The sequence below is a fragment of the Populus euphratica genome, unplaced genomic scaffold, assembly GCF_000495115.2.
Source record: "Populus euphratica unplaced genomic scaffold, PopEup_1.0 scaffold3.1, whole genome shotgun sequence".
Classification (NCBI taxonomy): domain Eukaryota; kingdom Viridiplantae; phylum Streptophyta; class Magnoliopsida; order Malpighiales; family Salicaceae; genus Populus; species Populus euphratica.
The window spans coordinates 747,136-759,063 of NW_011499847.1; the positions used below are offsets into that span (position 1 = coordinate 747,136).

General features: G+C 35.9%; 3 protein-coding genes and 2 non-coding genes across 17 annotated transcripts; 3 read left to right on the forward strand and 2 right to left on the reverse strand.

The window, feature by feature from the left end:
- The first annotated feature begins 1,164 nt into the window (after positions 1-1,164).
- On the forward strand, positions 1,165-1,236 carry TRNASTOP-UCA (transfer RNA opal suppressor (anticodon UCA)). Its single transcript has one exon. It is a non-coding gene; the product is annotated as a tRNA-Sec (tRNA).
- Positions 1,237-1,292: 56 nt separating this feature from the next.
- Positions 1,293-1,375, reverse strand: TRNAL-UAA (transfer RNA leucine (anticodon UAA)). The gene has a single exon. It is a non-coding gene; the product is annotated as a tRNA-Leu (tRNA).
- A 35-nt stretch (positions 1,376-1,410) lies between these two features.
- On the forward strand, positions 1,411-3,347 carry LOC105139572 (splicing factor U2af small subunit A-like). Of its 13 annotated transcripts, none has more exons than XR_845016.1 (5): positions 1,411-1,762; positions 1,862-2,059; positions 2,167-2,282; positions 2,396-2,453; positions 2,511-3,347. XR_845016.1 is itself a non-coding variant. In XM_011046061.1 (4 exons), exons 1-3 carry the CDS (start codon positions 1,535-1,537, stop codon positions 2,211-2,213), a joined length of 357 nt encoding a protein of 118 aa, XP_011044363.1. In that variant the 5' UTR covers positions 1,417-1,534; the 3' UTR covers positions 2,214-2,253; positions 2,371-3,347. The 13 variants fall into 13 exon arrangements, 1 of the variants encoding a protein (XP_011044363.1); XR_845015.1 differs by having other exon boundaries at positions 1,415-1,762; positions 2,371-2,465; XR_845007.1 differs by having other exon boundaries at positions 1,416-1,762; positions 1,862-1,935; positions 1,978-2,059; positions 2,371-3,347.
- Positions 3,348-4,028: 681 nt separating this feature from the next.
- Positions 4,029-6,992, reverse strand: HDA3 (histone deacetylase 3). The gene is made up of 8 exons (XM_011046111.1): positions 6,815-6,992; positions 5,960-6,030; positions 5,645-5,861; positions 5,383-5,564; positions 4,998-5,063; positions 4,824-4,914; positions 4,405-4,522; positions 4,029-4,306 (listed from the first exon to the last, which is right to left on the reverse strand). The coding sequence occupies exons 1-8, from the start codon at positions 6,834-6,836 to the stop codon at positions 4,246-4,248; spliced, it is 828 nt and encodes a 275-aa protein (XP_011044413.1). The 5' UTR covers positions 6,837-6,992; the 3' UTR covers positions 4,029-4,245.
- Positions 6,993-7,200: 208 nt separating this feature from the next.
- LOC105139618 (cytochrome b-c1 complex subunit 9-like) lies at positions 7,201-9,367 on the forward strand. Its single transcript, XM_011046121.1, has 4 exons — positions 7,201-7,325; positions 7,429-7,572; positions 8,321-8,368; positions 9,087-9,367. Exons 2-4 carry the CDS (start codon positions 7,453-7,455, stop codon positions 9,135-9,137), a joined length of 219 nt encoding a protein of 72 aa, XP_011044423.1. The 5' UTR covers positions 7,201-7,325; positions 7,429-7,452; the 3' UTR covers positions 9,138-9,367.
- The last annotated feature ends 2,561 nt before the right edge of the window (positions 9,368-11,928 follow it).

Genomic DNA, 11,928 nt, shown 5'->3' on the forward strand with positions numbered 1-11,928 from the left:
TTGAATAACTGAGTCATTAAAACTGCCGTTACCAGGATAACGGAGAAGCTGTCCCCACCAGCACCAAAGGGGAAAAAAGACACAACAACACAAGGTGGACTGACTGATAGCATAAATGCGACGATGAACTCTTTTCTGAAAAATAACAGCCACTCTTTACTGAGTTGGTTTAGTTTATCTTTCCAATTATTGAGGGGAAGAGTCCCATATTCGATTGAGACAAGTATAGGCTATCCTTCTGTTGGCACTACGCAAACATGAACACCCCCAATTGCCTAATGAAGTGCCCTTTTCAATCTGTACAGCGACAACGAAAAGCTTTGGGGGGGTAGCACAAGTCCTGGCATGGCAGCTGTCTACTCGTGGAAAAGTAAACCTTAGGGCAACTAGTGATTTTATGAGGCCTTGTATACCCAGCCAGGAAGGGTAACCAGCAACTAATGAAGTGCACCAAACAGCTCAAATGCACAATTACATGGCCACAACAGAAGACCAATCTGTCCATGAATCTCTGTATCAACTGTCAGTCGATCCTGATTGAAGGTGTTGCACGTTAGTTACTATATTCTTTCAAAATTTTATTCATTTGAACAGACTATAGTTATTAAAATCGACATGATGCGATGGATTCACTAGTAAACCCGTGATTGAGAACAAGTTTTAAATTGAATTACAAAAAATATATTAACCATTAAAAATTAATCAGATTGAATTTTTAATGACTTAATTAACTCGATCAAATCTAAGATTATTTTTTAAATAATAAAATTACACTGTTTTGACTAAGATAATTCACCTGATGCTCGTGGATGGACAAATGACTCGACATCCCATACCCTTTCTGGAAATAAGTTCTCAAATCACATCTAGCAACTAGCAACTATACGACTCCCTTCCAGTTAGATCTGTGAATTTAGATTTAGATCTGATTCAACTTGTTAAGGTACATGGGCAGGATGAATAGAACTTAGAAGCCTTCACATCATGCCAAGTCTGACCCCCTGGGCCTCGAATTAGTAAGAAACCACACTCCTATCTCTTTTAACCGCAGCTTGGGCTTTAAAGAACCGGATTCTTTATTAAAAGAAAACGGCGAGTACTTGGATGGGTTCCGTTGACGTCTTCATAATCATTAATATTCATTAAGAACACAATATCAAACAAGCGTTTGTAGTCCAACGGTTAGGATAATTGCCTTCAAAGCAATAGACCCGGGTTCGACTCCCGGCAGACGCAATATATTTTATTCAAATACAGTAAATGAGTGAAAAAAAATAATCAATAATGTCAACTGCTGGCTGTGGGGTTCGATCCCACGCGTGCTTATGCACAGAAGATCTTAAGTCTTCCCCCTTAACCACTCGGGCAAACCAGCTCGATGAACATATGTTCACACACATATATATCAACTTCTAAACTTTCGACGAAGTAACATTTCTCCTTTGACAGAGAAATAGGAGAGCGCAAACAAAATTGGCGTATCTGAATCCGATAAGGAGAAAGCACAGGGAGAGAGAGTTTCTTTGGCTTATCAATGGCGGCCTCGATATTTGGAACAGAGAAAGACAGGGTGAACTGTCCGTTTTACTTCAAGAGCCTAGCTTGTAGACACGTTGACCGATGCTCTCGTCTCCACACCAAACCAAGCATCAGCCGTACTCTTCTCTTATCAAACATGTACCGGCGTCGTGATATGATCACTCCTGCGGTTGATGCACTGGGTAACACCATCGATCCTCGCAAAATCCAGCAATACTTCGAGGTAATTATGACTCTAATTTTATTTATTTATTTATTATTTTACAGTTGAGTTTCAAGTAATTAATTTATTTCAAAAAAATTCAACTGTAATCAATTACAAGATCTTTATGAGGAGCTAAGCAAATACGGAGAAATTAGAGCTTGAATGTCTGTGACAATCTTGCTGAGCATATGGTGACAATTAGTATTCCATATTTATTTTACGTGTCTGCATAGGTGGGTAATGTTTATGTTCGGTTTAGAGAGCACGAGCGCTCTTCCAAAGCACTTAAGGATTTGACAGTGAGATTTTTTCCTGGTCAGATTTTTTATGCCCATTTTTTAGTTTTTTGTACATGGCAATGCCTGGGGGTTTTTTTGGTTTTGTTCTTTTTATATATTTAATCTGAATGTGGATGACTGCAGGGCGTCTGATTATTGCGGGTTTCTCCCCGGTGACAGACTTCTGTTAAGCTACCTGTAGGCAATATGAGGAGAACGTATGTAATCGTGGTGGGTATTGCAAGAAAAAGAAATGGCAGGTAATTTATTCATTTATCTGTCTGAGTCCTCTCGTGGCATGGGATTGTTTTGTGTTGGTTTTTATTTTCTTATTTTCCTTGATGTTAGGGAGTTGAGACGTTAATTGTTTGGGGCATGAAGACCTATAGGCATGTAGCCATGAAGAGTGTTCGCATGGCGGGCGAGGTTCTAGTCGAAGATATGATGATCGGGAGGAGTATCATGAAAGTCGGAGCAGGAGGCATAAGAGTATAAACCCTGGACATTGGAGAGGACAGAGAAGGCGTAAACGAAGCCCAGTTAGGGAACGTAGTGAGGAGAGACAAGCTAAAATTGCACAATGGAACCAGGTAAGGGAACAGCATGAAAATGCTGCTAATAAGGTAAAACGTTGACAATGGTAACAAGGACAGTAAGCAAATGATCATGAATATCAGCAGCAGATACCACTGCAGTTAGGAGAATTTGGATACTGATCTACTTTTGATGTCTGGTTCGTTTTCTCTCTACTCTAATCATTTTTCATTTTCCAGTTGCTCAGTTAGGATGCTCATTTTCAGCGAATGTCGTGTTTTTAGTGTTGCATGTATTACAGTTGGGGACTCTGGCCAAAGCACATCAGGCTAGTGCATCATCAAATTTCACAGTTCTAAATTGGGTTTTGCTTCTTAAACTCTCTATGTTTTTTTTTTAACATTGAGAAATAAATAGAGGTCTGTACATTTTAATGAGTTTTGCAGGTTCAGGTATCCTGCTTCTTCGAGACAATTATTTTAACTGCAGCTTACCATGAAATTTGTGTACAGGTTGTTGGGCGCAGTGTCAGAGGATCTGTCAGACTACAGTTCAAAATCATCCAGAAGCAGAATGATTGTTCATAAGGTCATTTAGCACTAGTGATACGTCTTGTTGCAGGTTAGGAGTCGCAGTTGCGTTCATCTGTCTCGTTGGGGCCGCTGTACTTGCCTGCGCTGACCATGTTGTTGTTAGACGTTCGATATTTTGACACGTGTAGTTTGTGCAAGAATTGGAAAAACGAAATCCATTCTAGCAATTTAAAATTTTAATTTGTGTGGATACTGCTGTTAATTGTTTGCTATGTCAAAAAGATGCCGATCACCTAAAATTACAACGTACTTGATGCCTAGACGCTTTTGCTTGAAGTTGCTGTCTGGTGGGTTAACCTAGCCATAGTAAATAAATTAATATTTCAAGTTAAAAAGTGCAATATATTTCTTATAATATCTCATCAATACCATTGAAAACGCCCACGGGTATATTTACAACTTTTCTCTAAAACAAGCTTAAAAACATCAACATCTACCGCGAAACCACTGAAACTTGCTCATATCAGTCCGGGATGAGTTGAGGAGATAATGACCCAGGCACTAGAGTTTAATTTCCTCAATATCAGGAAGTCACCTGATCGAGGAAAGATATGAACGCAGAAATCTAAGAGGTACCAATCCATAACCCATTTGGACGAACCAACAGGACGGATTTTAGCAAAGATTCAAATGATCATTTGCCCAAATTTGGGAAGTAATTATGCACTTATAGAGCCCCCGAACACTTTCAGGCTAGTTAAAGACCTCGGTTAACACTACCAACCTGAAAGCACTGGCTTGTTAAAGAGCTAGGTTTACACTTCCAACCTGAAAGCCAGTTATCAATTAACTTCTAAACAATGCTCCACCAATATGAGGGCCTCAACAATCATAATTTTTAGAACAAGATTAAACCACTTGCAGCTAATGTCATGAATTCCTGAAATGATTTTTCAGCCATGCTAAACAACATAGTAATGATCACATCACAACCGCTTCATTTAACTCAAAACATAATGCATAAAAAATATTTGTTCAAATGTAGATTTCTAACAAAATTGCAAAATGAGTTACTAGCATAAACCTCTCATATAACTACTAAAACCCTATAGCATGGTTCTTTCAATGAGATATAGTCTATAAATTAGTAGTCGTTTCACTTGGCACCATGCTTGGCTTGTGAGTGAGACTTCAAAGCACCATCAGTGCCAAATGCCCTGAGCAATAAATACAAGCAGTCAGTCACCCAACCAAATCACTTAGGGATAGGGAACTGACGGGAATTTTTTTTCTAGAATGTTGCGTATGTACATACCTGTCACAGGATTTGCAAGAGAAATTGCCGCCAGATTTTGGGGACTTGGAGCTGTTGCCATTGGCTGCAGCTTTTCCCTTTGCAGGGTGAGGAGTAACTTGCCCGGCCTTCTTACCATCTTGATCAAGCCAAAGAAATACAACGAGTTAGAATGAAGAAAATCATACACAATACATGGGATACAAGAGATTTCCACATCAGACTACCCAAAGGACATAATCAGGGAATATTTGATGGAAAAATATAGCCACATTTAAGAAAAATTGTAGAATTAAGAGTTCAGAGTAAAGCATTAGAGCAAACATAAAACTCTATCACCATAATAACGCATCTCAAGAAACAAATAGGATACATTCAGCTTGAAAAAAGGCCCAGAAAATCTGTAACAAAACAGTCATAAAACAATATTAAAAAAATACCTGTCTTCTGAGGAGTAGCTGTTTTTGCCTTCTTTGAGGACACTGGTGTCTTTGTTGCAGAATCATTAGCCCTCTTCTTGCTGGTTTCAGCCTTCAAAGCATAAAATAAATTAAAAACACAATAAGAAACTATCTCATTTAATTCCAAAATGACAGTCAACAGCATATTGATACCTTCTTCGGAGTCTCTTCATCTTCACTATCAGATTCATCATCTGAATCTTCATCAAGAGACATACCCTGCAGCACAAAAATTGATCAATTTCAGAGGCCAGAATGTAGGGAAAATAAAAATAAAAGAAAAAACACAACATATCATATTACATCATTTTATTCCATAAAAACTTGGTTACTTGATCAAATTTAAAAAGCCAAAGAATTCCTTCCAGAATTAAAATATGTAATACTTTAGTGTATGATCCCAGTCAACGTCTTTGTTTTGTGCTATACACACATCCCTGATGTGATTGCATTCTAAAAATAAAAAGCATATCTATGTTAGTTTCTTGGTTATGGGAAAAAGTAACTAGGTTAATGTCATCTAGTTACAAGAAGATACCTCTTCAGAATCACCATCCTCGTCAGAATCATCCTCATCAGAATCATCCTCATCATCATCTATGCTTGGCTCTACAAGAGTAGCCTTTGGTTTTTCAGGCTTGGCAGCTTTATCCTTAGCTGTAGCAGCTTTCATAATATCAGCTTTCGCAAATTCAAAATCCTCTTCATCACCAGAAAAATCTGTATGCATTGAGAAAGTCAGCAAAATTTGAAAAATAAAGCTAGAAAATGGCACATTGTAAGTATGTGTAGGGACTCACCAGAAGCATCATCATCAGGAATAACTTGGTAGCCACAGAAGAAAACACTCCCATTTTTCCAGTTGTGAGAGAGCTCAAACTCTTTCTCAAAAACTAAATCAAAGGACAACTGAGGAATGTTTTCCGGAGAAAGGGTCCCCAACACAAGCTTCTTTTCATCGAATTTAACAAAAAGGGGAACAGATTCATTTCCTTTCTTTGACTCGCCAAGGGCTGCCTGAGGAACAAAAGTCGATACAAACATTTTGTTAGACAAAAAAACCAAAGCCAAATTAATTTCAGCAGTAGTTGAATACTTCAATTAATATATCTAACCTGAGAAAGATGGATCATGCAGAAGTCTTTGGGTTCCACTTTAAGGGGCTCACCAGCCTTGACTTCAACACCTAGTGAAATAAAGGGAGTTATGTAACATTAATAAATGGAAACGATACCAATCCTAGACCTCATTACACAACAAGAAATAGGTAATAGAAACAAAACATCCTAGAAATGTGGCCGCTTGCATCAACCATACCACAAAACACACAGAAAAATAAAACCCGCTTGCATAAGATGCTATTACTTGGCTAGTAATTATCATTGTTCATCAAAACACACCATTAAAACAATCAGAGACAACATCCGACACAAAATAAATCACATAACCGAAAACAAAAACAGTGAAAATAGCAGGAACAAAACTATTACTATAAATACTAGTTATAAAAAGCAAGCAATACTATTATCCTATTATCTCTCCACTTCATTTTCAAATTCCTTCATAAATGGGCATCTTTATTCCTTTGTTTCGTTCTATAAGCATGTACACATAACTTACATAAATACATTATAAAACCGATGTAAAAATAAAAAACCACTCCAAACTAAAAAGGAACAAAAAAACACGAAACCAAAATAAAAACCAAACAGAAAATCAAAACTTAAACTCAAAAACCGAAAAAACACAACACGCCCCATAAAAACTAATCCCACACAGTGTGTTTCATAGAACAGCATACAGAGAAACAAAAGGGCAGCTCTGAACAGCATAGAGAAACGCAGAAATAAAATGACCAAACAATCGATAACATAACACAACAAAAGGGATGGCCCTATTTAGAATAAAAAACAGGAAAAAAGATTATAAAAAACTGTATCCTAAAACAAGAAGAGCAAGAAGCTGCTCACCCCAGAACTCCATGGACGACATGGCTGACGACAGATGAAAGAGCTTAAAGGGTTTGAGGTTTCAAGTGGAGAGAGACTTGTGGGAGTTGTGAGAGTGAGGGAGGCGGAGGCGGAGGCGGGGAAGGGTTTAAAGGGTTTTTATAAGCAACTTGCAGCGAGGTAGGAGATAGGGTTTTTCAAGAGAAAATGGCCCCCCAGAAAAAGTGCGTGTCAGCTGTCATTGTTATCAGGTTTGTCAGCTTTGGGCCATTAATCATGCCTGTTTGGGGCCAATCTCATAGGCTTAACTGGGCCAGCTATTAACTGATTCCTTTCTAATTAACTTTCGGCCCTTGTTAGAAACGACATCGTTTTAACAGTAGAGCAGCCCCACTGACGTTGATTAATTGTTCTCCTAACCTCCTCGTCCTCCTCCAAATTTCTTAGTTGCAGCCGTGGAGAACTCGGGTTAATACTCTCTCTCCGTCTCGCGATTTAGTTTTTGTTGCTTCTTTAGTGAATTGAATCGAAGGTGATGAATAATTGTCATTTCACTTCTTCAATATTTTTTATTTATTTATGTATTAGCTGAGTAAATTGGAAATTTGTGATCTGGCAACCCTAAAATTGAGCAGAGGGATCTTGAAAAAGTAAAAGAGATGGAGTCTACACCACGAAGAAGTGGAGGAGGCGTGTTCGAAGGTATCTACAAGTTGATTATGCGCCGTAACTCCATCTACGTTACCTTCGTCATCGCCGGCGCTTTTGCCGGTGAGAGGGTAAGAATTTTTTATTTTATTTTTAGTGAGATTGTTTTATGTTTTATTGTGTATAAAATTGAAGAATTAGTGGAGTTAGTGACTTCGGAAACAGTGCCCTAACTTATTCGAGCATTTGAATTTTAATCAATTATTTAAAAGAATTAATTTTTGTAAGAATTTGGAAATAGCAAGCTATAAAAAATATTATTAGAAATCTGTTTCTCGTGATCAAAGGAAACAATGATCCAGAAACCAAAAATTGTTGATGAAACTTGCTAAGTGGAAACCTTTTTTTCTCTCTTTCCATGTAGAGCTCATATGTTGCATAGATGTCACTTGCATTATTGAAATTTTTGGGAGTAGCCGATCAATAGAGAATATAAATGAGCTTCTGTTTGCTTGAGAACTTTTCTACGGTTTGATCTGGAAATGATGAAATGTGACACAATGGCAAATGAATCTATAAATGTATAATTGGATTAGATTTTGCTTAAGAAACACAGACATATTTTCTAAGCAATCTGATGGAGTGGGAAATCTTTTTCATGTTTTGAATCTGAAAGGGGCTAGTCTACTTGAATTGCACTTATTGATGCATTTAAAAAATTTCTTGGGTAGTTCAACTATGTGAATGCCTAATTGAATTTGCTGAATGCTATGGTAGTTCAATTACGCTTTATCACTGCAAAAATCTGACTTATATTTTGCAATTGTTTTTAATAATATGTGGTATCTTATCCCGGTTAATCTTTGTTGATGCATGCAGGCTGTGGATTATGGTGTTCGTAAACTATGGGAGTACAACAATGTTGGGGTATTACATCTGCTATAACATGCTTAACTATTTGTTTAGTTTGCATGCATTACACAAATGGAGTTGTTTCTTTACCTTTCTGGTGACAGCAACTGGTCCTATCTACTTATTATTTGATAATATTGAATGTCAAGTCATTTCATAGATATCTACATGGATACAAAATTTCATATTTCTTTCTTTAGCCAAGGAGGTGTCTCTTGCAGTCGGTAGTTATGATGGGGTGTGGCTGACTCTTGGTTTGAGCTTCCAACTGTTAGAACTAGGCCACATTCATTTCCTTGTGAATTAGTTAGGAAGTGTTGGAAATTTGGAAAGGATGCCCCTGTCAAGTCTTGAAACGTATGCAACAGATTTGTAGAGAAATTGTAAGTTCCAGCTGCTTCGGCAATACTGGCTGATATTTTTCTCTGAGTTGTATGATTTGTGGTTATAAAATTGGCCCAAATCTCCAGATTATACTAAAAAGATTTATGGCTATACTGCTAGGCCTTCTTCAGTTAAGTAGTGACAGTTGTCACTTACCTTCGTCTACTTGAGTCTCAGAACCTCAGAGCTGTAACTGCTCTTGATTAATGAATTAGTTGCTCTCCATTTGAATATATGAAGAGCCAAACTCAAATGCTGTTGCTTAATTTAAGTTGGTGGTAAACTTGAATTTCATGAATGTGCTTGGTTTATTCCTTGAATGCCCCTGATATGTTTCATTTTACTGCAGAAACGTTATGAAGATATTCCAGTTTTGGGGCAAAGGCCAACAGAAGAATGAGCTTTTGAGTTCTTCTAGCCATTTTGAGGATTCAGAGCAAGCGCTTGTGCTGTAGTAAGCAATTTTAATTTTTGCAATAAATATAATTTGTTTGAATGCACGATTATTGTGTTCAACAATGTTTCCTCCAGTGCACTCTGGGATTGTTGACTGGGTATAAATTATGTAGGCTACAATGATTTGACAGGGACATGTTTTTATTAAGTCTGCTTCAATTTCTTGTCAAGTCATGTTCTGGTTTTCGCTATGTACGATGTGTGGTGAACTGGATCGTTCTGCAAGCCTAGAAAGTAGAAACTTCAAAAGCTTGAGGACACGTGAATAATACTGCTAAAAAGATGCGGAAACATGCACTAGACAATCACAAAGCGGCCATAAAGAAATGATGATGCTCTAATTTTTTGACAAAATGTTTATTTCACACAAATTATCCAGACCTGTGAAGTTCAAACATCACAGAACATCGAGTAGTGAGAGAAGAAGAAATCAATTCATAGGATATCATGGAATACAAAGCAACAGGCATAAGATTTTTCCCGAGTGTCGGGAGAAAATCTGTGTTTTCAATGCATGGTTGAAATTCAGGACTTCTGAGAAATATTGAAAACCCAATTGAATTCACGAGCCTTTTGCTAATCCAGAAGTCCTGCACACTCGACCAATTTATTAGAAAGCAACTCAAGGTTCGTCATCATCCATGATTGAAATTTGAAAAGAGGAAAAAAAAGGTTGAAATTTTGAAAAAAGGAAAGCAACTCAAGGTTCGTCATCATCCAAATTTGAAATTTGAAAATTTGAAAAAGGGAAATCTGAAAGGTTGAAAAAAAAGGGCAGCACAGATTGCACCACAATAAAAATATGATTTTTGGTGTTGTCTTGGTGAACCACAAGTTGCTCGATACCCATCCACTGGGAAGCATAACCCGCATGAAACTTCCGCGTGCAACTATGATAAGAAAATGAGTAGTTTGATGATGTAGCGCCTCTATATACCAATAGTGTGTGTGTATATATATATATACTAAAAAAAAAAAACAAAGAGAAATTGATATCCAAATTGATTCATGTTGATTTAATCTGATAATATTATTTTAATTTTTTCTGCTATGTGACTACTCCACGCTGAATTTAGTAAGAAAATGATTATTGTAAGATACAAAGAATAATTATATAAAAAAAAAAAGATTGTAGTATGGTTTATATGTAAGGAAAATGGACCATCCAGCAATGACCCCAACAACCACATATTAATCAAATATAAAATAACTTTTATGGAATTTTAAAATGTACAATTTAATTAGCTAAATTTTAAATTTATTTTTTTAAAATAATTAGTTTAAGTTTTATAAACTTTAAAATCAATGAAAACTTACTTGATACTTAATTTTAAAATTTTAAAAATTAAGTAAGATATGTATAAACGAGTTTAGATATCCATAATAATAATAATAATAATAATTTTTAAGGGGGTGCATAGTTTAACACGGTGATTTCTTGAAATCCACTGGGAAGCATAACCCGCATGAAAGCACGTGTTTCTTCTTTCCTTCGAGCATAAAGTGAACCGGTTACAGAGGTATTTTTGATGTGTTCCGCGTGCAACTATGATAAGAAAATGAGTAGTTTGATGATGTAGCGCCTCTATATACCAATAGTGTGTGTGGGAACTAAAAAAAAGAAAAACAAAGAGAGAAATTGCTATCCAAATTGATTCATGTTGATTTAATCTGATAATATTATTTTAATTTTTTCTGCTATGTGACTACTCCACGCTGAATTTAGTAAGAAAATGATTATTGTAAAATACAAAGAATAATTATCACAAAAAAAAGATTGTAGTATGGTTTATATTTGTAAGGATAATGTGTTAATCAAATATAAAATAATTTTTATGAAATATTAAAAAGTACAATTTAATTAGCTAAGTTTTAAATTTATTTCTTAAAAATAATTAATTTAAGTTTTATAAAATTTTAAATCAATAAAAACTTACTTGATATTTAATTTTAAAATCTTAAAAATTAATTGAGATTTATATAAATTAATTTGGATATCTATAATAATAATAATAATAATTTTACGGGGGTGTATATTTTAACACGGTGATTACTTGAATTTGTTCTGTTCGATTGGACTGAAAATTAACCTGTGATGATATTGATCTGATCTTGGAAAAAAGTTCAAGAACTTTTACTTGATGACGAAAGGCATTGGCAAGGCCCCGTTAGCTTAAGCTAATGCCAGTCCATTTCTAGGCAGCTTCCTTTGTCAATTTGTGGGGCAAGCCTGTAGGATGGTTGGAGTTTCCAGTTATTGAGTCGTCAGAGTCAAAATTATTGCAGCGGCCTAGTTGGAAGGTTGTCCTAATTATAAAGAAAAGAAAAAAGAAAAAATTAAAACATTATTTTATTTATTTTAGAAATTAAAATGAATCGAGATGTAACTGAATTATCCACCGAGGAGTGTGACGAGCTGAGCTCTCTCCATTTTCGATGTTTTTCATTGCATTAGGGCCGGCTGCAAAAAGATAGGTGGAAGGCTTTCACGCACACTTATGCGGGTGAAAACTAGTTGCATGCTAGTGGGATTGAGGCATTAATTTAGGCATTGATTGTTATTAAATTTCTTCAAAAGAATATATTCTATCTACTATATTAAAAAATAATAACTAATTTTATTTTAACTATAATCATTAGAATTAGCTCGAATACTGACTTGAAAAAAAAAATGAAATCACTAAATCAATTCGTTTGTTAACATGCTAGTCTTGGTCATTTATTTTTTAAAATAA

Bases quoted from the DNA above. Each gene is read 5' to 3' on its own strand.
- LOC105139618 (XM_011046121.1), top strand. From the start codon at position 7,453: ATGGAGTCTACACCACGAAGAAGTGGAGGAGGCGTGTTCGAAGGTATC. The intron at 7,573-8,320 runs GTAAGAATTTTT...TGATGCATGCAG, and splicing joins GCGCTTTTGCCGGTGAGAGG to GCTGTGGATTATGGTGTTCG. The intron at 8,369-9,086 runs GTATTACATCTG...ATTTTACTGCAG, and splicing joins GGGAGTACAACAATGTTGGG to AAACGTTATGAAGATATTCC.
- LOC105139572 (XM_011046061.1), top strand. From the start codon at position 1,535: ATGGCGGCCTCGATATTTGGAACAGAGAAAGACAGGGTGAACTGTCCG. The intron at 1,763-1,977 runs GTAATTATGACT...GTGTCTGCATAG, and splicing joins AAATCCAGCAATACTTCGAG to GTGGGTAATGTTTATGTTCG. The intron at 2,060-2,166 runs GTCAGATTTTTT...GGATGACTGCAG, and splicing joins GACAGTGAGATTTTTTCCTG to GGCGTCTGATTATTGCGGGT.
- HDA3 (XM_011046111.1), bottom strand. From the start codon at position 6,836: ATGTCGTCCATGGAGTTCTGGG. The intron at 6,031-6,814 runs GTGAGCAGCTTC...TTATTTCACTAG, and splicing joins GTCGTCCATGGAGTTCTGGG to GTGTTGAAGTCAAGGCTGGT. The intron at 5,862-5,959 runs GTTAGATATATT...TTTGTTCCTCAG, and splicing joins GCATGATCCATCTTTCTCAG to GCAGCCCTTGGCGAGTCAAA.